Source organism: Phocoena phocoena, chromosome 19 (assembly GCF_963924675.1).
Source record: "Phocoena phocoena chromosome 19, mPhoPho1.1, whole genome shotgun sequence".
In the NCBI taxonomy this organism is placed as follows: Eukaryota; Metazoa; Chordata; class Mammalia; order Artiodactyla; family Phocoenidae; genus Phocoena; species Phocoena phocoena.
Window position 1 is genome coordinate 17648464 of NC_089237.1, and position 24283 is coordinate 17672746.

The 24283-nt window shown below is 42.3% G+C and overlaps 2 protein-coding genes across 4 annotated transcripts; one reads left to right on the top strand and one right to left on the bottom strand.

Moving 5' to 3' along the window:
* Positions 1 to 2461: 2461 nt before the first annotated feature.
* On the bottom strand, positions 2462 to 2983 carry LOC136138261 (protein tyrosine phosphatase type IVA 1-like). 2 transcript variants are annotated; one of them, XM_065896903.1, is made up of 2 exons: positions 2648 to 2983; positions 2462 to 2590 (listed from the first exon to the last, which is right to left on the bottom strand). In XM_065896903.1, exons 1-2 carry the CDS (start codon positions 2981 to 2983, stop codon positions 2462 to 2464), a joined length of 465 nt encoding a protein of 154 aa, XP_065752975.1. The 2 variants fall into 2 exon arrangements, with proteins under 2 accessions (XP_065752975.1, XP_065752976.1); XM_065896904.1 differs by having other exon boundaries at positions 2462 to 2785; positions 2879 to 2974.
* An 11344-nt stretch (positions 2984 to 14327) lies between these two features.
* Positions 14328 to 23398, top strand: CCDC43 (coiled-coil domain containing 43). Of its 2 annotated transcripts, XM_065897589.1 has the most exons (5): positions 14328 to 14602; positions 18477 to 18564; positions 20238 to 20373; positions 21678 to 21736; positions 22905 to 23398. In XM_065897589.1, the coding sequence occupies exons 1-5, from the start codon at positions 14399 to 14401 to the stop codon at positions 23090 to 23092; spliced, it is 675 nt and encodes a 224-aa protein (XP_065753661.1). In that variant the 5' UTR covers positions 14328 to 14398; the 3' UTR covers positions 23093 to 23398. The 2 variants fall into 2 exon arrangements, with proteins under 2 accessions (XP_065753661.1, XP_065753662.1); XM_065897590.1 differs by lacking the exon at positions 21678 to 21736 and having other exon boundaries at positions 14399 to 14602; positions 20238 to 20375; positions 22907 to 22941.
* Positions 23399 to 24283: the final 885 nt, after the last annotated feature.

The window sequence follows — 24283 nt, forward strand, 5'->3', positions numbered from 1 at the left end:
AAAACCTCATCTATCCTTTTCTCAGCCTGTCCCATCTCAGTAAATGTCACATCATCCACTCAGTTGTTCAAACCTGTAAGTTATCTTTCAGTACTTTCCCTTATCCCCACCCCACTCCCAGAACAAATTCTACCAACTCCAAAGTACATCTTGAATCAGACCACTGCCACAACTGTAGTCCAACCCACGGTTATTTCTTGCCTAAAGTACTGCAGTCAATTCCTAACATACTTCTACTCTTGAATAGCTTCCTACCTCTTCCCAGTATAATCCATTCTCCATGAGCAACCAGTGATATTCTTTAAGCACCATGGTAGAAGTTTATATACCACATATACTTGGTATCCCTTCCCATGGGGCCTCTCCCTGCAGAAGAGTATACATCTCAGCTCTGAAGAATCCAGCTTGGCCATGTGACTTGCTTTGGCTATGAAACAAGGAAAAAAGTGACACATCATTTCCAAGAATAAGTTTTAAAAGGCAGGCTGGTTTACCAAGTTCTCTCTTCCCCTATCTAGCGATGTCCAGCCAAAGGGTGCCCTGTCAACATGGGTTCTTTGATGAAGAGTACCTGGAACAGAACCATGGGCAAGCCATAATGGATGTGTAGCATGATTAACAGGGATTCCCTGGTGGCGCAGTGGTTAAGAATCCACCTGCCAATGCAGGGGACACGGGTTCCAGCCCTAGTCCGGGAAGATCCCACATGCCACGGAGCAATTAAGCCCGTGCACCACAACTACTGAGCCTGTGCTCTAGAGCCGCAAGCCACAACTACTGAGCCCATGAGCCAAAACTACTGAAGTCCGCGCTCCTAGAGCCTGTGCTCCACAACAGAAGAAGCCACTGCAATGAGAAGCCCGTGCACCACAACTAAGAGTAGCCCCCCGCTCGCCACAACTAAGAGTAGCCCCCGCTCGCTGCAACTAGAGAAAAGCCTGCATGCAGCAACGAAGACTCAACGCAGCCAGAAATAAAATAAATTAATTAAAAAAAAAAGCCATTCATCTTAAAAAAAAATAAACCTTTGTTGTTGTAACCTACTGAGATTTGGGCATCATTTGTTACCATATCAGACTCTAGCTCAAGATTGTCAAAGTGTGGTTCAGCCCTTTCAGAAGGTTCCATGAGGTTGAAACTTTTTACAGTGATATTAACATCATTACCCATTTTTTTTTCAATGACGATAAATGCATTTCATCATTTATTTAAGGTTTAAGCCCTCGCACTAGATTTTTACAAGCTGGTGAACACTGACAAATTATTTCTCCCACAGAAGTATAACCACATGTTCCCGGGCAGTATAAATATATGGTTGAGCTATAATATATGGTTGAGTATAAATATATGGTGATGTGGTTAATACACATCACCATATTATCAATTACATAATAAAACAAATTGTCAAGTATCCAAATATTAAGTTACACAGCTCAAAAGGCATATAAAGTATTAAATGTAAACCCACTTCTGTTTGTTTTTTTTTTCTGCAAGAGAGGTTGGGAATCACACTTCAAACAAAATTAAGTTGGTAAACAACTTCAGATAAGTTTGAAAAATAATTACAAGAATTTCAGAAATTTTATGATTAAGAATTGTTTTAGCTACAATAACAAAGTATTTCTACCTTTTAAAAAATATTTACTAAGTTAAAGGGCATGTTCTCTACGTCCTGCACAAGACAAAGGCAACATTTTACTAAAAGTACTTAATAGCCTCCTCCCATTCTTTCATCAGGCCCCCCCATGTAAGTTGCACCCCAAAGCGCAAACATTAAAATTAAGGCTTTTTTTGTCTGGAGACATTAAAAACATGGGCTTCTGTACAATGTAGATTTTCAAAATGGAGGTCTTCTATAACAGCACAAAATGAGATTTACAGAAAGACATTAGATAATCACTGTAAGACTTGGTTAATTAAAAAAAAAGAGCAAATCTGATGTATACTGGTATGAATGTGGGAACTGCGAGCAAAGAACCTTACAGGCCCTACTTTCTATGTTTGAGATGATGGAAGGAATAAACCACACAAGGTCCAGAGTGTTCATAGTTCCTGGGATTTCAGTTCTATATGATACAAAAAATATGTAAGTATTGTCCTGGGTATTTTGGCACCTAGTCTTTCTAAATTTCTTATATATTGATACAACTCTGGCATGGAAACAGATTTAAAGACATGACTCAATACTGTATGGTTTCAGGAAAGGTCAATTGGTACAAACGATAAGCACATTTTAAATGCTGAACAGCAAGAATCCTTTGCTAAGTGTCCAAGGAGGTTGATCATAACCCAAACATAGAGGTTGCAATTCTGCCAGTTTTCTGGCCTGGTAAAACTGCTTTTCAACACTCCTATGGAAGCTTCATCAGACCTCACCAAGCCAAGGTGCTGGATAACACGTATGACAAATTCCATCCCGTCTAGTTTCCACTTCCAAGCAATGGCATCAGGCACCCCAGTTTTACTGAAGGCAACAGTTGTTTCTATGACCACTGGAGTCTTTGAAGCACAGCCACATTTTAGGACGATACTTCTCCAAATACAAAAGTTGCTTGCTGTTAAAAGCTCCAAGCCGCTTTTGTCTTATGAACTGTACTGCATCTTCATATTTCATTCCACCTTCAATTAATGCTAGGGCGACAAGCACTGGAGCTCTCCCAAGGCCTGCAACACAATGAATGGCAATACAACAACCAGGGTCTTCACGGAACTTAATTTTCACAAGACTTAACCAATCATCAACAATCTGGTTAGATGGTGGTGTGCCATCATCAAAAGGCCAGTCGAGAACATGGATGCCTTCTTTCTCCACGAGAGTAGTGTCATAAGTTGCTTCACATAGTCTTACTATTGTGGTAACTCCATACATCTTAAGGTCCTCTATAAATTTGCTTAAGGTCACATTTGTTGGATTGTGTGTAATAAGAAATCTCATGTTCTTGTAAGTGACTTCCACAGGAGCTGCATGGATCATCTGAGCCATGTTAATTTAGTTTTAAAACACTCAATAGAGTTTATGAAAGAATTTAAAAAATTGAATACAGAAATGATGCAAAGAAACTGAGTCTACTTCAATATACTCCACTTGAAATTCTCAGTGCTTTTGAGTATGAAATTGGGAGTAATGGGAAATGAAATGAACCTCCTAACAAAAAGCAGCAATTCTTCAATCCAGTGATACTGAGGCAGTAGAAAGGAAGTACAATGCTCTGAGGATTTCAGTTCCACGCTTCCGTGTCCAGGTTAACCACTTTTATGGGGGCTTCTCGGTGGAGTAGTAATGAATTTCTACAGTTCACTTGTCTGCACAGAGGTCATGCTGTGCCTGGCAGTAATCTCCACTGCCCTTCTGAAATTCCATAAATGGGTGACCAAGAGCACCACAGAACCTGTCTCCAGCCTGTTCTCTTGGCGTAGGTTTGGTTATCCCAAGAAAGGTCCACTCCTGTAGCTTCACTCTCAGGACACCAAATGCTCATTAACCATTTTTGCTCTCTTTCTCTCATGAATGTTCAGTGGAGTATGCAGAGGCAAAAATGAGACTCCAACACTCTTCTGTTAAATCAGGTATTAAAGAGATTTGCAGAAATGTACAATAATGCCATTCTTCTATTTCCATTAAAAATGCACCATCTATGTTAACACACAGAGGGCTTATTTTTATTTATTTTAAAAATTATTTATTTATTTATTTTTAGCTGCGTTGGGTCTTCGTTGCTGCGTGCGGGCTTCTCGTTGCAGTGGCTTCTCTTGTTGTGGAGCACGGGCTCTAGGCGCGCGGGCTTCAGTAGCTGTGGCGCACAGGATCAGTGGTTGTGGTGCATGGGCTTAGTTGCTCTGTGGCATGTGGGATCTTCCCGGACCAGGGATTGAACCCGTGTCCCCTGCACTGGCAGGCAGATTCTTAACCACTGTGCTACCAGGGAAGTCCCTCAGAGGGCTTATTTTTATTTTTTAAAAATTTATTTATTTATATTTTTGTCTGTATTGGGTCTTCGTTGCCGCATGTGGGCTTTCTCTAGTTGCGAGAGCGAGCGGGGGCTACTCTTCGTTGTGGTACGCGGGCTTCCCATTGCAGTGGCTTCTCTTGTTGCAGAGCATGGGCTCTAGGCGTGTGGGCTTCAGTAGTTGTGGCACACAGGCTCAGTAGTTGTGGCTCGAGGGCTCGGAGCGCAGGCTCAATAGTTGTGGCACATGGGCTTAGTAGCTCCGTGGCATGTGGGATCTTCCTGGACCAGGGCTCCAACCCGTGTCCACTGCATTGGCAGGCAGATTCTTAACCACTGTGCCACCAGGTAAGTCCCTTTTTTTTTTTTTTTTTTGCGGTACACGGGCCTCTCACTGTTGTGGCCTCTCCCGTTGCGGAGCACAGGCTCCGGACACGCAGGCTCAACGGCCATGGCTCACGGGCCTAGCCGCTCCGCGGAATGTGGGATCTTCCCAGACCGGAGCACGAACCCATGTCCCCTGCATCGGCAGGCAGACTCTCAACCACTGCACCACCAGGGAAGCCCCACCTATTTTTTATTTTTATTTTTTTTCACATCTTTATTGGAGTATAATTGCTTTACAATGTTGTGTTAGTTTCTGCTGTACAACAAAGTGAATCAGCTATATGTATATCCCCTCCCTCTTGAGCCTCCCTCCCACCCTCCCTATCCCATCTCAGAGGGCTTATTTTTAAATGAACAAACTAGTATTTTAAAATTTTGGTTTAATTCCTAAGATGGTAAATATCAAATATGATTTTATAAGAATATATATACACACAAATACATAAAATATATTTATTAGTATAAATTTAAAGATACCCACATTGTGGTAGCCGGTCTCCAAAATGGCCTGCATTGACTATCCTCGACTCCTGATAGCATGCCCACATCCAACAGGGCTATGTACCAATAGAGTATTGAGGAAATAATAATGTGTGGCTTCTGAGGCTAGGTCATAAAAGATATTTCAATATCTGTACTGCTGTTTCTTAGATCACCTGATATGGGGGAAGCCAGCAGCCATGACATGAGGACACTCAAGTATGCCTGTGGAGAGGCTTGCGTGGAGAGGAATGGAGGCTTCCTGCTAAGAGCTGGCCCCAACTTACCCATCCTGTGATTGAGCCATCTGGCAAGCAGATCCTTCAGCCTTAGTCTAGCTTTCAGATGACTGCAACCTCACAAGAGATCCCAAGTCATAAAATTCCAGCCAAGCTGCTCCCAAATTGCAGGCCCGCAGAAACCCAGAGAAAATAAATGATTAGTGTTGTTTTAAGTCATTAAATTTTGGGTGATTTGTTACACAGCAATAAATAACAAATACACACATAAGCAAAAGCTGTTTGGCATTCTCCATTTTTTTTTTTTTTTTGCTGTACGCAGGCCTCTCGCTGTCATGGCCTCTCCCGTTGCGGAGCACAGGCTCCGGACGCGCAGGCTCAGTGGCCATGGCTCACGGGACCAGCCGCTCCGCGGCATATGGAATCTTCCCGGACCGGGGCACAAACCCGTGTCCCCTGCATCGGCAGGCGGACTCTCAACCACTGCGCCACCAGGGAAGCCCTAGCATTCTCCATTTTAAAAAATGGAAAAGGGCCTAAAACCAGAACCTACCTTATCCTCACTGACAAAATCACATATTACTCTCCTTTTCAAAAACTCCGAGCGGCTTTCCCAGTTTGCTCCTCAGACCAAACCTCTCTGAGTCTTGAACAAGCCTAGCTCGTTCCTGCTTTAGGGCCTTTGCACTAACAGTTCCATTTCCCAGATCTTCTCTTTCCTTTTAGGCATCGGATCAAATCTCATTTTTTTTCCTGCTAGGACTTCTGAGACCACACAACCTAAAAGTAGCGCCCCCATTCCTTGTCAGTTACACCATTTCGGTTTATTTTCTTCACAGCACTTACCACTATCAGAAAGTATCTAATTTGTTTTCTTGTTTGTGGTCTATATTGCCGCCCTAGAATGTAAGTCCATAGAACAAGGATCTTTTCTGTTTTACTCACTGCTATATCCCCTAAATAAAGAATTTGGTAGGTTCTTTGTTTTTAATTTTTAAAAAATTTTATTTATTTTATTTTTGGCTACATTGGGTCTTCTTTGCTGCGCGCGGGATATCTCTAGCTGCAGTGAGCAGGGGCTACTCCTTGCTGCGGTGCACAGGCTTCTCATTGCAGTGGCTTCTCTTGTTGCGGAGCACGGGCTCTAGGTGCACGGGCTTCAGTAGTTGTGGCACACGGACTCAGTAGTTGTGGCTCACGGGCTCTAGAGCACAGGCTCAGTAGTCGTGGCGCACGGGCTTAGTTGCTCCACGACATGTGGGATCTTCCCAGACCAGGGCTCGAACCCGTGTCCCCTGCATTGGCAGGCATATTCTTAACCACTGCGCCACCAGGGAAGCCCCAAGAATTTAGTAGGTTCCTTTTTTTTTTTTTTTTTTTGCGGTACTCAGGCCTCTCACTGTTGTGGCCTCTCCCATTGCAGAGCACAGACTCCGGACGCGGAGGCTATCGCTCACGGGCCGAGCCGCTCCGCGGCATGTGGGATCTTCCCGGACTGGGGCACGAACCCATATCCCCTGCATCGGCAGGCGGACTCTCAATCACTGCGCCACCAGGGAAGCCCAATTTAGTAGGTTCTTAATGAATATTTGTTGAATGAGTGAAAAAAAAATGAATCTCTCTGATCTTCAGTTTTTTCATTTGTAAAGTGAAGATAATATCTACCAGGAAGTGAGGCTTTAAAGATTAAAGATGTGTTTAGCACAAAGTCTGTGAACAGAAAAAGGGAGCATTTACCATTCGGCAAAAATATTTTGAGATAATAATTCAAGTTGTTCTCTCTCATTGTTTTTCTTGATTCCTGAGAGGAAGTGCTTAGAAAAAAAAATCAGCTTATATCATAGAACAAGGACTGATTTCCCAATATCTAAAAAACTTTAACAAATAGATCCAGAAAAGATCAACCACCGAATTGAAAATGGGTAAAGGCACATTCACAGAAAAGGAAATACAAAGAGCATTCAAATATGCTCAACCTCACTTAAAATAAGAGAAATGCAAATTACATCTATACTGAAATACCATTTTTCACTTAACAGCCTGGCAAAGATCAATTTTGCTAGATAGTGCCAAATTGCCTTACATTGGGGTTGCACCAGACTCCTATGTAAGGCAATTTGGCACTATCTAGCAAAATTACAAATGCACATATCTTTCCACCCAGCAATCCCATTTCTAGGAGTTATTCTACAGATACACTCAGACATATGGGATATGACTTATGTAATAAAGGTATCTACTGCAGCATTACAGTATCTAGCAGCTATATGGTGTTGGTCAGACAAATACCTATAAAATAGTGACACAGAAAAGGGCTGCACATATATATGTTTAATTATTTAATTTTACAAATACACATGGAGTGCTTACTATGATGTTCAAAGTGCTTTAAAAATAGTAATTAGGTTAAAAAGATAGTAATTAGTTTAATCCTCATAATAATCCTTTGAGATAGGTAGTAACTGCACCCATTTTATACATGGGAACACTGAGGTTAAAACCTGCTTGAGGTCACACAGCTAGAAGGTGTCAGTGCTGGGATTTGAACCCCAGCAGCCTGACTTCAGAGTCCATGCTCTTAACATTGCTCTCTGCTGCCTCTCAGTGTAGGGCAAAATGGAAAACTGATACAGTGATATTAAAATCTGACAGGATAGATTTCAAGAGATAAAGGATTATTAGGAATACAGGTGTCATTTCTTGACGATAAACAATTTGCCAGGGACGAAATAACCTGGTACTTATATGACTCTAACAACATCAAAATATTTAAGCCAGAAATACAAGGGAAGACTGTAAAAATCTACAAATATACTGGACATTTTAAGATACTTTTCTCCAAAAAACAGATGATAGATGAAACAAAAATAAAACGACATTAGCAACATATAAAAGATTCAATGATATAACTAACAAACATTAATATATAAATATTAGAAAAAATGTTCAAGTACACATGGAACATTATAAAAATTGACATACTATGCCACTAAAGTACCAACCGATACCAAAAAATCGACATCATACAGAACACATCCTATGACCACAATATGATGAAGTTAGAAATCAAAAACAAAAAGGTAAGTTTTTTGTTAAAGGATAAAACAAAATGCACTATTCTGGAATTTAAAAAACCACATTTCTAAATAATTCATGATAGGAGAATAAAACAATTACAGTGGAAATTGTAATATATCTAGAAGTGCAACAATGAAAAACGATATATCAAAAGCTGCGAGATTCCTTTTTAAAAGTTGTAAAATTCAGCTAAGTAACCAGAGAGAAATGTATGACCTTAAATGTATACGCTATATTAGAAAATAAGACAGACTGAAAATGAATCAGCTAAGTGTTCACCTTGAGAGGTCAGAAAATGAAGATTACAGATGGTCAGATGGTGTAATGAAGATTACACCCAAAGATTACAGACGGTCAGAAATAATAAAGGATAGAAATTAAGAAAAATTAATGAAATTAATGAAAAACTTAAGAAAAAAGAAAAAGTAGACTCCTACAAATTAGCATGGCAAAGACAAACAAATGATCCAATAGAAAAACCCACAAGGGATATAAACAGGCAATTCAAAGATGAGGAAATTTTTTTTTTTACTTTTTTCACTCAGAGTGTTTTTTATTTGCATTTCTTTTATGGCTAATGATGTTGAACACCTTGTTATGTGCTTATTTGCCACTTGTGTATCTTATTTGGTAAAATATCTTCATGTCTTTTGCTCATTTTCTTTTTTTTGTATCTTTATTGGAGTGTAACTGCTTTACAATGTTGTGTTAGTTTCTGCTGTACAACAATGTAAATCAGCTGGGACTTCCCTGGTGGTGCAGTGGTTAAGAATATGCCTGCCGATGCGGGGGACACGGGTTTGATCCCTGGTCCGGTAAGACCCCACATGCCGCGGAGCAACTAAGCCCATGTGCCACAACTACTGAGCTCGTGGGCCAAAACTACTGAAGCCTGAGCGCCTAGAGCCCGCAGTCCACAAGAGAAGCCACTGCAGTGAGAAGCCCGTGCACCGCAAGGAAGAGTAGCCCCCGCCCGCTGCAACTAGAGAAAGCCTGTGCGCAGCAATGAAGACCCAACACAGGCATAAATAAATAAATAAAAATTAACAAACAAAAAAACAAAGTAAATCAGCTATGTGTCTATATACATCCCTATATCCCCTCCCTCTTGAGCCTCCCTCCCACCTTCCCTATCCCACCCCTCTAGATTGTCACAAAGCATCAAGCTGATAAAAGATGAGGAAATTTTAATGGCTGATAAATGTATTAAAAGTGCTCAGACTCACTAGTAGTTAAATGCAAATTAAACTAGTAATGCAAGTTAAATTAGATGCTCTTTCACACCCCTTTGACTGGCAAAAATTAAAGTATATTAAAAGCAAGTTTTAGTAAAAATGTGAAGGCAAGGGTGGGAATGCAAACTGGGACAAGCCCTTGGGAGAGCAATATGGTGATATCCACAAGGTTTATGCCCTTCAACTCAGCAATTCTGTTTCTAGGTATATCCTGGTCTCCAAAGAGAGATGTGCACCCCTCAGACACAAGATAATCACAGAGGTGCCAAAAGGAAGCATTAGTATTTAAATATATTTTTTTATCCAAAAGAAAAACAAGTAAGTTTTACTAATCTTTAGGAAACAGACTGATGCTGGCGCCCTCCCTGTGCTCTTGTCAGAGATCCTGGGTTATGAAGTAAAGCAAGTGAGTTATATGGGTAAAGGGTAAGGGAGCTTCATATTTGGAGGGGTTGTCTGTGTTTTCTTTTCAGGGTTTGGAGACGTGTTTTTCACTGTTCTCCACAGTTTACAAATCCCCAGATAAATGGAATTACAGATTATGCTATTTGGATTTTCCTAGCCCCCAAAAGTGAACAAGAGGCTTAACAAGATTCCTCCAAAGAAGCAAGATTAAGATTACAAATAATCCTAATGACTCACACACAAGTGTGAGTACAAACTCTCAGGTTCAGTAAGAGAGTCAGCTGGTCAATGGGTGAGAAAATCACTGAAGTTCAAGAGAAACTCTTGCCAATAATGAATCCTTAACACTACTGAACTGTACATTTAAAAGTGGTTCAGATGGCAAATTTTGCCACAATTAAAATTTTAAATAAATAATAAGTGGGAAAGTAATGAAGCATATTTAGCCACATTATTTTCACTAAAGATTTTTTAAAAAAAATATTTATTTGGCTGCACTGGGTCTTAGTTGCGGCGTGCGGGATCTAGTTCCCTGACCAGGGATCAAACCCGGGCCCCCTGTATTGGGAGCGTGGAGCTTAGCCACTGGACCACCAGGGAAGTCCCTCACTAATGATTTTTGTACTACAAATAAATAAATATTTGTAATATATTATTCCCTTCTTTTTTCAATTGCCCTTTTTACAGTTATCTTTTTGTATATCTTATGATGGACATACTAATTTGGAATAGTGGTTCACATATGTATTTCATAAATAAATACATATTCATATTTTAGGGGTGCACAGCAAAAATATTTTTCCTGCTAAGAGGATGTGGCAAAAATATGTTTGATGCTTGCTGGCCTAGAGAAACTTTTCCACAGGTGGGCAAGGAGACATAAAAAGGAATGTGACTTGAAGCACTGTTTGAAGAACGGGGAAATAATCTAAATGTCCATCAGCAGAGAAATGGATCAGCTGGGCTATATTCAAGCACTGGACTACTATACCGTGCTTTAAATGAATGAATAAGAGCTACATGTATCAACATGGGTAAATATTTTCAAGATCTTAAGTGAAAAAAGCATACTGTAGAATGAAAAGTCTAACATGCAAAACAATGTGATATATTGTATATGGATGCACACACACATATGTTATAATATGTATTACATATGTAGTAATATGTACTATGTTTAAAAACATTCAAGAGGAGGACAAATACCAAATTCAGGAATAGAGGTTACCTCTTGGTAGGGAAGGAAGCAAAGGAGATTGGAGGCATTATTTCTTTAAAACAAAAAGATGGGGCTTCCCTGGTGGCGCAGTGGTTAAGAATCCGCCTGCCAATGCAGGGGACACAGGTTCAATCTCTGGTCCGGGAAGATCCCACATGCCGCGGAGCAGCTAAGCCCATGCGCCACAACGACTAAGCTTGCCCTCTAGAATCCGCGAGTCACAACTACTGAGCCCTCGTGCCACAACTACTGAAGCCCTCACGCCTGGAGCCCGTGCTCTGCAACAAGAGGAGCCACCGCAATGTGAAGCCCATGCACCACAATGAAGAGTAGTGCCCACTCGCCGCAACTAGAGAAAGCCCACATGCAGCAACAAAGACCCAATGCAGCCAAAAATAAAATAAATATTTTAAAAAGATGCAAGGTAAATTAATATAACAAATAGCTCATACTTTTAAAACAAGATGTTCTAAAACTAGTCTCCCTGAGTTCTCCTCCTCAGCGACGACCCTCTTCACATTCCCTTGTGTATCTTTCCAGAGATATTTTATGCACATGCCAGGTCAGATATGTGTGCGTATTTCTCCCCATCCCTCCAACTTTTTAAACACAAATGGTAGCAAACATTACATACTGTTCTGAGCCTCACTTTTTTCTTTAACAATGTATCTTGAATTTTGTTACATGTCACTACATAAAGAGCTTCTTCCACTTTCATGGCTGCACAACACTTCCTTCTGTGGCTTTTTTGAGTCAGTCTCCTATAGATAGAATGTAGACTATTCCTGTCTTTTCACTACAATTAACATCACTGCAACGAATATCCTTATAAATATGTCATTCTGCACACATGCATGTATTATAATAAATTCCCAGAAGGATAAATGCTGGGTCTTTTCAAATTGCCCTCCAACAAGATTGTACCGATTTACTTTCTGCAGAAACATTTTCCAGTGCCTGTTACCCAATGTCAGATCAACACAGTATTATCAGACTTTTAAATCTAAGAAGAAAACATGTTATCTCATTGCACGTTTAATTTGCATATTTTAAAAGTTATAAATGACTCTTTTTTTTCCAGTGTAAAAAGCCATCTTGATTTTTTTCTGTAAGCTTTCTGTCATTTGTCCAGTGGTATGAATTGGTTTTTTGAACTATGAGCTGTAACTTTTGTAATAAAATAGCCAATGAGGATTTTGTAAAATGCAAGGTCTGTAGAGCCTTCACTCAGTTTTGTAAGAAGTTTCTAGGATGTCTTCAAAAAGCCTTTGTGCGCTGTACCAATATCGATTTCCTGATTTTGATATTATACTATAGCTATGTAAGATGTTACCATTGGGGAAAACTGAGTGAAGATGCACAGGTCTCTAAGTACTACTTTTGCAACTCCCTGTGCGTCTGTAATTATTTCAAAGTGAAAACTTAAAAAGGAACAAAATTTTGTGCTCCTTTTTCTTTTTTTAATATTTATTTATTTGGTTGCACCTGGTCTTAGTTGCGGCACGTGGGCTCCTTAGTTGTGGCACGTGGGCTCCTTAGTTGCAGCATGCATGTGGGATCTAGTTCCCTGACCAGGGATCGAACCCCGGCCCCCTGCATTGGGAGTCTTAACCACCAGGGAAGTCCCCTGTGCTCCTTTTCTGATCGTGGGGGCTCTGACCTCAAACTATGATCCTTGAGTCATGATGGCTCCCAAGTCTGTTAACCAACAAACCCCACCTGCAAGACAGCCACTGGGTTAGAAAGTACATCTGAGGATCTGAAATAGGGGCAAGTCTTTGGGGGCTGACTCCGGCCTCTGACTCCATTATTGTCACATTCTAACTCAGGGAGCACACAGAAGCCATGGGGCTAATAGTCACAGTATCCTGTATTTCTACTGAGCTTTACAATGTTCCATGTTCATTCATTTACATTATCCCAACGATAATAAGGGTAGAGGATTCTCTCAGGAGGCGCTCTGCCAGGTATATAAGACCCTTCCTTTCCTTTTGTCATCCCTTGAAAATCTTCTATCTGAACTCTGCTGCTCAAGCCATCCATGATTCTCTGGAGGGCCCACACAGTGCCATGCATCTGGGTCTGCTCCCTTTCTCTTCTAGTCTTTCTGCCTAAAAAACTCTCACTTGTTCTTCAAAAAAGTGAAAGTATCGCCTCCACCAGAAGCCTTCCTAGATCTCCCATCTCCAGTTTCCAACTCCCATCCAACAGGCAATGTTAACCTAATCTTCTTCCAGGCAACCTACTGCAATCTCCATTAGATATTGAAACACTTATCTCACTGTACTGTCATGATTAAACATGTCTGTTTCCACTGAAGATCCTTTGAAGGGAGAGCTTTTGTGACATTTATCTTTATATATCAGTGCCTAGCAGCAATGCCAATAAATATTTAGTGAATGAAAAAGTCAGGCCAGTGACCTGCCAGCCCCCTCTGCAGTTCAGGGAAAGCTAACCCGGGTTCTCGGGTAGTTCATTTCAGCCCAGAGACAGGTGTTTTCAGAGCCATCTGAGGCTCTGCCTGCTATGCAGGCGCACTTGCCTCTGGTTGGGCTCCCTGTAACTGTGTGACTCTGTGTTTCATTTTCCTTACCTTTACTATGTGGACAATAAAAGCATCTCCTCACACGGTTGTTGGGAGGATTAAAGAGATAATGTACCAAAAGCTCTTAGATAATGCTTGACCATGGGTAAAGAAGGCTCCTCGGAGTTATTTCTGTGTAAGTGTTGACTGAGTGAATGAAAGAAATGACTCGAGGTTGCCTGTTCATTTATTGAGCATCCACCATGTGTCCGGTAGCGCGTTAAGCACAGCATGGTAAATGCAGAGAAGCAACCGCAGCACACTGGAGTGGTCTTAACACAGATTGCAGGGAATCAGGGAAGGTTTTCTGGAGCTTGAATTTTCATACGGGAGGAGCATGGAAAGGTGCAGGTGGTAGCAGTTGATAGAGACAGTGGGCATTCCGGACAGAGCCAGCTGTTTCCTCCTTGAAAGCTGTGTGGGAGTGGGTGGCTTAGCTTCCCACGAGTGGCGTGAAAGGGCGGCTTGGTGAGGCCGGTCGAGGCGCTAGAATCGAAGGTGAGTTCCAGTCCCGTTTAGTTATTAGCCGCGTGACTTTGGTCAAGTCACTGAACCCCTCCGAACTTCCCCAACTGTAAAAAAAGAGTCGGTTAAGACTACTCACCAGCCAGGATTCCTGAGAGAACACATGACCGTGCGTAAACCAAGACGCGCTCTACTTAGAAGGTACAAAACACCCGGCAGGTCACTACGGGTCGACGAGGTTCTACGCCCCGCGCGCCGGGGCGTGGATTTCGCTTCTGATCATGCGCAGTGAGCCCGTGGCGCGGCCCGTCAGGCGCTGCGGTAGGCGCCCTGGGGGCTGGCAGGACCCTGGCCCCAAGATGGCGGCGCCCAGCGCAGTGGCCGCTGCTGCCTCCGGCGAGAGCGATGGAGGGGGCAGCGGCTTTGAATCGTGGCTAGACGGACGGTTGGAGGCGCTGGGAGTGGACCGAGCCGTTTACGGTGCCTACATCCTGGGTGTCCTTCAGGAGGAGGAGGAAGAGGAGAAGCTGGACGCTCTGCAGGGTATCCTCTCTGCTTTCCTGGTGAGAAGCCCGGACACATTCCTTTAGCCTCTCTGCCGGCCCCTGTCAGTACTTCGTATCCCCTTTCCCCTACTTGGTGTCCCAGAGGATTAGTGGTCTCACCTGGGAGAGGAATACTCTTCTGAGCCCTGGGCCTCGGGGGAAGGGGGTTGCTCCCCATCCAGGGTTTTGGGAGCCGGAAGGTTGCAGGTGCATAGAGAGGAAAGGCTTTACCTTATTCTTGAGGACAAGGCCCTCTCAGATGCCTGTGGATGAGCTGGGTGAGTATTCTTCCAAAGGCGTTGAAATGTCTAAATGAGTTTTATCATAAACGTCTAACAACCAATTTCATTCCCATCCGCTGACAGTGTTCAGAGGGGGGAATTAAGTGCTCTGAGATGTCTGTGCCCTTTAAGAGGCAGTGCCCCTGACAAAAGCCTGCAGGAGGTACCCTCTCGGTTTCCTATTTTGGAGGTAGGAGTCCAAAAAAGGTCCGTTTAGGCGGTAGAGGTCTTTTCACGCCTAGGCAGAATGGAAACAAATTTTGTGCTTGATCCTTTACTGTATTTAGAAATGCAGTAATCATTGGGGGGAGTAGGTTGGGGAGTAAGAGAGATCAGAGTTTTAAAGAAGAGAGATAAACTTGATACTTAGCCTTTTAGAAGCAGATTCAAGAATCCAGAAATTGTGCTTTAAACTGTATTTAAGTGGTAAGTCACCAAGATGTCCACTTTTCCAACCTAATCATTTCTCCTGCCCTCATCTCTACCTACACTTACTTGGTGAAAGTGCAGTTCATTGACTGGTCACGTGGTTAAAACATAACACTAGTGCAGCTGTCCCAGGGCCTCCTGGCAAGGGCCCCCTTTTAGTTCCAGAGCCTGCTCTGGTGAGATTGACCTATAAATGGGAAAGCCTTAACACAGCTTGTGATGCAACTCGTAAGTTCAGTGGAAATACAACACAGTGGAAGAACTTCTTTCCTTGAACTATTACATTGCCGGTCATAGAGGGAAAGAGTAGGAGGCAAGCAATTTAAGTTACTTTTTAAAAAATTTCCCACTGGGAAGTTTCTAAAGACTCCATGAAAAAGAAGTTGAAGTAATTTGGGTACTCATTGGTACCAGCTCCTTAACCTGTTCTTTACATTGTATCATTACTTAGAACTGCATGTCTGCTGATGAAGGCAGGCATGAATTTGCCTTAGACTCTTAACAGTCTCTTGGTAGAAGAGTTATCTAGACCAGATTTGGTTCTTTGTGTCTCCCTCTTGTTTGCATAAACTGCAGAAGACAAACTCATTTTTAAGGTGGCTTCCCCCCCCTCTGCCCAATTCACACACCATGCTTAATTTTCTCACAGTTTCCCCAACCCCTTCTATGTAGAAAATGACTTTGGGAAGAATTGGCCAGGAATGATATGGGGAGGCAGGGGTCCTGTCCATGAAAACTGAGGAGCAACTTTACAGGGCAGCAAGGCCAATGAATATGGTATAGACCAAACACATCACTCATAGCACTGCTTGTTGTCTCTCAGTTGGGCTGCATATAAAAGCTCCCGACTATTGTACCAGATCCCATTCTAGGAAAAACAAAAGGCATAGCCAAATCAATTGCCATATTGGGCTAGATTCAATATTAGGAATTTAGAAGTTTGTCAGCAACAATTTGAGGTAAGATTCAAGAATAGTATATATAATTGGGAGCAAATGACAGTAAACAAAAACTTCTGCCATCCTTCCCTTTATTCCTTCTGATTGCACTGGCGCTGATTGATTTTTTTTTAAGTCTTTTATTGAATTTGTTACAATATTGCTTCTGTTTTATGTTTTGGTTTTTTGGCCGTGAGGCATGTGGGATTTTAGCTCCCCCACCAGGGATCTAACCCGCACCTCCTGCACTGGAAGACGAAGTCTTAACCACTGGACTGCCAGGGAAGTCCCGCGCTGATTGACTGATTAATCAAATTTTTATTGATGGATAAAAATATCCATCGGCCAGGCACTGCCCTAAGTGCTTGGGGTACTTTAGGGAACAACATAGACAGAAATCCCTGCCCTCAAAGGGTTATATTCCGGTAAGGGAAGACATAATCAGTAAATTATGTAGTATGTTAGAAAATGATTAGTGCTAGGAAAAAAGGAGCATTGTAAGAGGATCAGGAGTGGAATGGAGGGGTGAGCAGCTTTAAGTAGGATCATAGCATTAAGGAGGATGTTACATTTTTTTCTTCCAGTTGTATTGAGATATAACTGACTTACAGCACTACATAAGTTTAAGGTGTACAGTATACATCATGAAATGGTTATCACAATGAGTTTAGTAAACAGGATATTACATTTCGTCACAGCTGTTTATATACCGGCCTTCTAAACTGTAAGTGTTATGAGGCTAGTGACTGTTTCTCATTCGTCTCTTAGCACTCATCTTAGTGCCTTGAATATGGCAGGAACCATCTGGATGAATAAATGAACGAATGGAGGAATGAACTTCTTTGGTTTGGATGAGGAGATTGGGGGAAAAAACCACCTCGTCCTCCAAGAGTGCCCTTTCTCTTCTGCCTCTCCATTCCTTTTCCTACCCTTTTTTCTTTTCCTCTCCCTTCGCTTTTCCTGCTGGGGATCCTTGCAAGTCAGGAACTCTGGACCAAAGAAGTCCAGTATGTCTGGCATGCATGCTAAAAGTATGCAGGGTAGAGGATGGAATCCTTTGTTGGGTACAGAGTAAGGATATCCACAGTAAGTCTGTGTTCTGCCTCTCCTTACTTTTCTCTGAGAGATGGTGTAATATAACGGTTGAGAACGTGGGCTCAAAGCCAGAATGCTTGGGTTCAAATCCTGTTTAATCCCCTTATTACTTGTATCACCTTAGGCAAGTTACTTAACCTCTGTGCCTTGGTTTCCTCACCTCTAAATTGAGAGTGCTTCTTGAGACTGTTTTAAGAACTCTGAGAGTTCTTATGTATTTGAACGGTGCCTGACACATTAGGAAATGTGAACACTGACAACTCATCCTGAGGGCTAGAAGGTGAAGGTGGTGAAGGCAGCCATAATGAAGATGGAGGGAAAGACCTATATTTGTTGAAATGTCTGTTCTTTGCCCAGTGGTGTAGGCCTTTTTTTTTTTTTTTGGCGGTGCACAGCACGTGGGATCTTAGTTCCCTGACCAGGGATTGAATCCTGGCCCACGGCAGTGAAAGCACAGAGTCCTAACCGCTGGACCACCAGCGGTTAGGACTGTAGGCTCTTTATACACATTCGTCCTCTCTCAAATCCTGGGAAGATGTGAAGCTTGGAAAAGTTAAGAAACTTGCGCATAGATCTGGGATTTGAATTTAAGTAAGTCTGACACCAAAGCCAACATCCTTTTTGTCATACCATGCTAAGGAGGAAGATTGGTTGGTGTGGAGAATATGTCTGCTTATGAAAAATGGACAGAGGGATGGTTGTATAGGAGACCATCTACTCACTTAACTTCTCTTTATTATGGATCAGCAAGCTCGTGGATATGTTCCAGCAAGAAAGTTGATAAACTTTGGAGAGTGTTCTGAGTTGAGTAAATTGGCCAAGGAAGATTTCATAGAGTTTTGACTCAAGCAACAGGTTTTTGCCCCAAAAGGAGAAGGACTGCCCTGAGTTGGTGAGAATCCTTTCCTTTGGAGCTTGACAGGATGGGGTGGGTGCTCTTGACCTAGCAGGTGTGGCTTCTGGGACTCACACATAGGAGATTACCTCTGTGTTTGGAGCCTCAGAAGAGAAACATCATCTCTATTCTGTGGCTCCCAAACCCTCCCTGTGATTTCTTCTCATCACCAGCAGGGGGAGCTCTGCCCTCTGCATAGACTTTGTTCAGGTTGAGGGCTCTCCGGAAATTAATTGGTCTACTTTTCCAACCAGGAAGAAGATTCCCTTCTTAACATCTGCAAGGAGATTGTGGAACGATGGTCGGAAACTCAGAATGTTGTCACCAAAGTGAAAAAAGAAGGTAGAGTTGGAGTTTTTACGTCTAATCTCTACAGCTGTTAGAGAAAGAGTTTTTAGTTTTCTCCAGTGGATGCTCATTTGCCCTAAAATAAGTTAAACTGGCAAACACAGAGCAGCTTACTTTCACTTTTTTTTTTTTTTTTTTTTTTGCGGTACACGGGCCTCTCACTGTTGTGGCCTCTCCCGTTGCGGAGCACAGGCTCCGGAGCATGAACCCGTGTCCCCTGCATCAGCAGGCGGACTCTCAACCACTGCGCCACCAGGGGAGTCCTACTTTAACTTTTTAACTGAACATTGGTTTTCTTTTTTCCTTTTACACTTTTCCGCTTCAGCTGACCATGGCTCTCTTCATTGTGGTTTTTTCCTTTTTCGTTTTCATTCCTCTTCCCACTCCCCCTTGTAGATTTGCTCTGCAGGTATAGGGTCAACTATATTTTCCCATCTTTTTCATATTCTCATTTCATAACACAAATTATGATTGGTCTTTTACTTTATTCAGCTAAACCCTCCACCCTTTAAAATGAAAGAGATGTTACCATTAGGATGACAAATCAGCTGCAGAAAGCTCAAATCATAAATCCAAACTTGAACAGAATCTGTTCTAAGCCATCCGCATGTGGGTTCTCAGTCGTGGCTGTACACTAGAATTGCTTGCTGTACGTTTAATAGTGCCAATGCCAAGACTTCCCTGGTGGCACAGTAGTTAAGAATCCACCTGCCAATGCAGGGGACACGGGTTCAATCCCTGGTCCGGGAAGATCCCACATGCCGCGGAGCAACTAAGCCCATGCGCCACAACTACTGAGCCTGCACTCTAGAGCCCGCAAGCCACAACTACTGAGCCTGCATGCCAGAGTTACTGAGCCCATGTGCCCAGAGTCCGTGCTCTGCAACAAGAGAAGCCACTGCAATGAGAAGCCCACGCACCACAGTGAAGAGTAGCCCCCTCTCGCCACAACTAGAGAAAGCTCACGTGCAGCAATGAAGCCCCAACACAGCCAAAAATAAAATAAAATAAATAAATTTTAAAAATAAATAAATAAAAGTGCCTGTGCCTGGGCTGCACCAAGGACCAATTACATAAACATCTTTGGGGTGGGGACCCAGGCATTGCTCTTTTTTAAAGCTCCCCCAGATGATTCTGATATGCAGCCAGGCATGAGAATCACTGCTTTACACCATTGCCTCCTTTCTTTGAGAGTGGAGAAGTTAACAGATGATTTTATTTTAAAATAGTATAAGAATTTCACCTAGCATAATTATCAACATGAAATAGGCCAGCTTAAGTTGGTGCTAGATTCCCTCTTTGGCTTCTGAGCTGAGAGGAGAGAAAGTTTCATGTTTGGAGGCTTCATTGTCTATGGTTCTCATGCAGTGCTTTTTAACCTTTTTTTTTTTTTAAAGCAGCAGAACTTCAATATATAAAACAAGTAAAAGCAGGGCTGCTCTGATTGAAGACGGATATGAGACCTAAAGCCTGGCCTTCACGGCCTCTCCTTGCCTTTCTCATTGGCCCCCGAGGCACGTCCTTTGCACCCCAGAGCTCTAAGGAGTCAGCAGATGCCCTTGCCTTTACTCCAAGCACTGCCAGGGTGGTGGACTAGTGGTTCGGTGAGCGTGTTTCCTCTCACATACAACCTTGTTGTCCCTCCCTTCCCTCCCACCACCTCCCAGATGAGGTCCAGGCCATTGCCACCCTCATTGAGAAGCAGGCGCAGATTGTGGTGAAGCCCAGGATGGTGTCAGAAGAGGAGAAGCAGAGGAAAGCTGCGCTCCTGGCGCAGTATGCTGACGTGACAGACGAAGAGGAATATCCTTTCTGGAGTCTCAGCGCCATTCCCTGAGGCTTGAGCCAAAAGCCTTTGCTGGTTTACAGTGAGCTCTGGGAAGCTGCCAATCCCCCTCTATAGCTTAATTTTCTCCTTTGAAATGGCAGTGATCTGTAGCCCTCGGTGGGCGTGAGAAATGATGTTGGAATGGTTGATACTGGACTTACATTTTTTAAGACACAATCTATATGTTCCTGAAAACTTCAGTGTGAAACAAATAATGCCTGAATGGACCACTGTTATTATGTTTTCAGAAAATATGCTCTAGCTGTGATTCTTTATAGCTGATTTCCACTTACGATTCTTTACATTTGTATGATACCTTTCTGTGAAGTACAGTGTTACATGTATAATCCATCTTTATATTTTTTCACAGTTGATAAGGAAACTGAGGCACTAAGCGATGAATGGGTGATCAGAGACATTCAAAGAATTAATAGCAAAACCAGGACTAGAACCTGGATTTGAATTTGGATTCCCAAATTTGGAGCAATTTCATTTGAATCTTTTTTTTTTTTAATATTCCAGTGACCACATAATTAATAAAAGTGAGACTGAACCCCCCAAAGCAACACCAGAATAAACCTGGAATTTGAGCGGGGACTGTGTGAAAAGCAAGTGTTGCTGGTGGGGGCAGATCTGGTTCCCTGTGAATTTGAAGTCTGTTTAGGGAATGCCTAGCTTACTGAGCCAGCTTGAATGGAGTGGACATCATACCAGAAACGTCACTAGGTTAGGAAAGAATTCTCAGGCTCTTTGGGGCCAACTCCTCTTCTAGTTTTCCCTCATGATTTTTCTTGCCAGGTTTGGCAGAGCTGAGGTTCCAACTACAAAATCTCATTTCTTGGGCTAGAAAAGAATGTTTTAAGCAGTGGTTCTCCTGGAGGATTGCTGGGCCTTATGCCCCACAGTTTTAGATTTAGTAGATCCAGAGTGGGGCCCAGGAATGTGTGTTTCTCACAAGTTCTGGGAACCACACGTTGAGAACCACTGTTTTTGAGGTTATCTTGCCATCCCCTGGCTCCCAGGTAATGTGGCAGTCCACCTTGACCAGCTTCAGTTTCTTTTCAGCCTCTGACAGATAAGGATTTTACAGAAGCTCTGAGCAGTCTTCCCCAAGTTGAGACTTCCCAAGATGACTCTCCTGGGTCTACCGTCATATCCCTGACAGAGTCCTTCCATTCAGCGCGCTTTTCCTACCCATCACCTTAGTCACTATTTTCTGATGTTGGGTTGGGATGTGCTAACCTTTGTTTTCCATCTGACTTTCCTTAACGTCACTCACTGAAGCAGATGGGAAGGATGATTCAGGTGCCACCATGATGAGCACTGGTTCTGAGAAATGTATCCTTCTCTGTGTCCACCCCCATGTGTTTCTCCATAGAATATTCTTGTGGGTCAGTTTTTATTTTACTGTCCTTGCTGGGGGCTCCATTTACCTCCAATGACACAGGTCAGGCCAGCATTGTGAGCCTCAGTCCTAGGACAGTACTAAATAGTCAATTTAGCAAGAATTTTCCCCAAAGAAAATACGTTAACATGAACTGTGAAGGGGTTAGAGAAAGGATTTCTAAGGGAAAATGAGAATCTATATTCCTTGCATATGGCGCTGGGTTTCCGAGCAATGTGGAAGCAAATAGAACAATACTGCAGTTTTGGTCTTTGTCCTCAAAGATCTTATAATTCAGTGGAAAGAGACTACAAACACTGAAGACTTTAAGTTAAAATACGGACAGATTGAAACATACGTGCTGAGGAAAATCCCTACCAACAGAATCACTTATGAGCAGCTTCCTAGAGAACGTGGATTTAGAAATCCGCCTTAAAGGTGAGGAGTATGGTGGATTATCTGAGAAGGGGGATTATTTCAGTGAGACTTACTCATTTTAAAGCACTAAAGCAGAAAAAAATTATGTTTTAAGTGTAAAGAGGAGCTTGTCTGGTAGTAACAGGTTATGTTTTAAAGTTGTAAGAAATGAAGAGTAAAGTTTTTGGCTAGGTGTTTTCTAACTGGTTAAACTTATTTCCTTAGAACACGATTTTCACTTAAGCTTTAGCGGTCTAGGGTCAAAAGCAACCTGATAAAGTTTAGTACGGTTAAACAACTTAACTCTTTTCAAGCACTTTAATAATGCCAAGTACATAAAAATTTTGCCAGTTAGTTTAATACTGTAGTTACTAAAACTAGCCTGGATACTATACAATATTGCATCAGTGAATAAGTACTTATTGAAATAGTAATTTTAATTTCATTGAAATTATGAAATTTCATTTTCATGAAATATTTAACACTCAGATAAGTCTGAATGAGATTTTTATTCTAATTTTTTACTAATGGTAGTTTTAGGATTTCCCATTAGACCAAAGATAAACGTAAGGGTTTTTTTTTAAGACTAGGGATAGGTAGAGAGTATTGAAGACTTGGCATGTAGAGAGACGACAGCAAGAATGAGGAGAGAGCAGTAGTTGAGACCTGTGTGACCTGGACCCTCATCCCTTAACTCACCTGTAGCCCTGTTTCGAAACACCAACGTGGAAGATGTCCTTAATGCCCGAAAATTGGAGCGAGACTCTCTTCGGGATGAGTCCCAAAGGAAGAAGGAACAGGACAAGCTGCAGAGGGAGAGGGACAAGCTAGCCAAGCAGGAGCGCAAGGAAAAGGAAAAGAAAAGGACTCAAAGAGGAGAGCGAAAGCGATAACCTTGGTCCACTCTATTCTTTCTCCTCATGAACTTGGTCAAAGGGAGAACTGGTTGTGCACTTGTGTATTTAAGAGAAATGAGAAAACATTGCAAAAGTGGTTTCCCAAGGCATTTCCCCTTTTGTTTACATGGTCAAAAGGAAAATCACAAACACTTCTAATTACAAAATGTGCCATGTCTCTGTGATGTGGGTAAGCAGATTATTGTAGTTGATGTCTGTACCAAAGATCTGGAATGGGGGCAACCTTTATATTTTAATACTGAAGTCCTGTACTCCTTTTGGCCACTTTAAAAAGTCTTCCCTCACCTGGGATAAAGAGCAGGAATATTCAGAAAGCTGACAGTTTTTGTCCTGAAGGAGCAGAATCATGGCCACTCTTTCCCTGAGATGAAATGTAGGAGTGTCAATTGCTTCAGAAGTAGTATTCACCCCTAAATGTATTGTTTTATGGCTGAAATAGGAAGCTGATGAAGAGCCCCACCTGGATCCAGACTTTATGTTACATGGCAACAAACTAGGAAAATGAGAAGTTATTTGGTGGATGTTCTACATTTGAGATTTTTTAAAAGTTTCAGCCTATGGTAGGAAACAAAGTGTCTTTTAATAAGAGATAGTTATATATTTTTCCCTATCTGGGCTGTGATTTTTATTTTTATTTTTTTTGCGGTACGCGGGCCTCTCACTGTTGTGGCCTCTCCCCTTGCGGAGCACAGGCTCCGGACGCGCAGGCTCAGCGGCCATGGCTCATGGGCCAAGCCGCTCCGCAGCATGTGGGATCTTCCTGGCCCGGGGCACGAACCCGTGTCCCCTGCATCGGCAGGCGGACTCTCAACCGCTGCGCCACCAGGGAAGCCCTGGGCTGTGATTTTAAGAAGGATGTGTCAGTATTGAGTGCAAGGATATCATTGTTAGCTAGATTCATTTTTTATAATCATGAATCCTCTTGAGTGCTTGTAGAGATTTTAATCCTGATCTGCCCTAAAACATATAAGGACCTGATAATTACAAGTTTAAAGAAACCCTTTTAAGGAAGAAACACTGGAAATCTCTGCTAACACAAAGATATTTAAGAGTGTACATAGTAGGTGCAACAAATTTATTGAATGAGTGAGTGAATGGAAAAACTGCTTGGGAGAGTCAAAAGTGAGTAGGAACTCTCCTCTATGTCTACTTTTGTCACAAGCCACA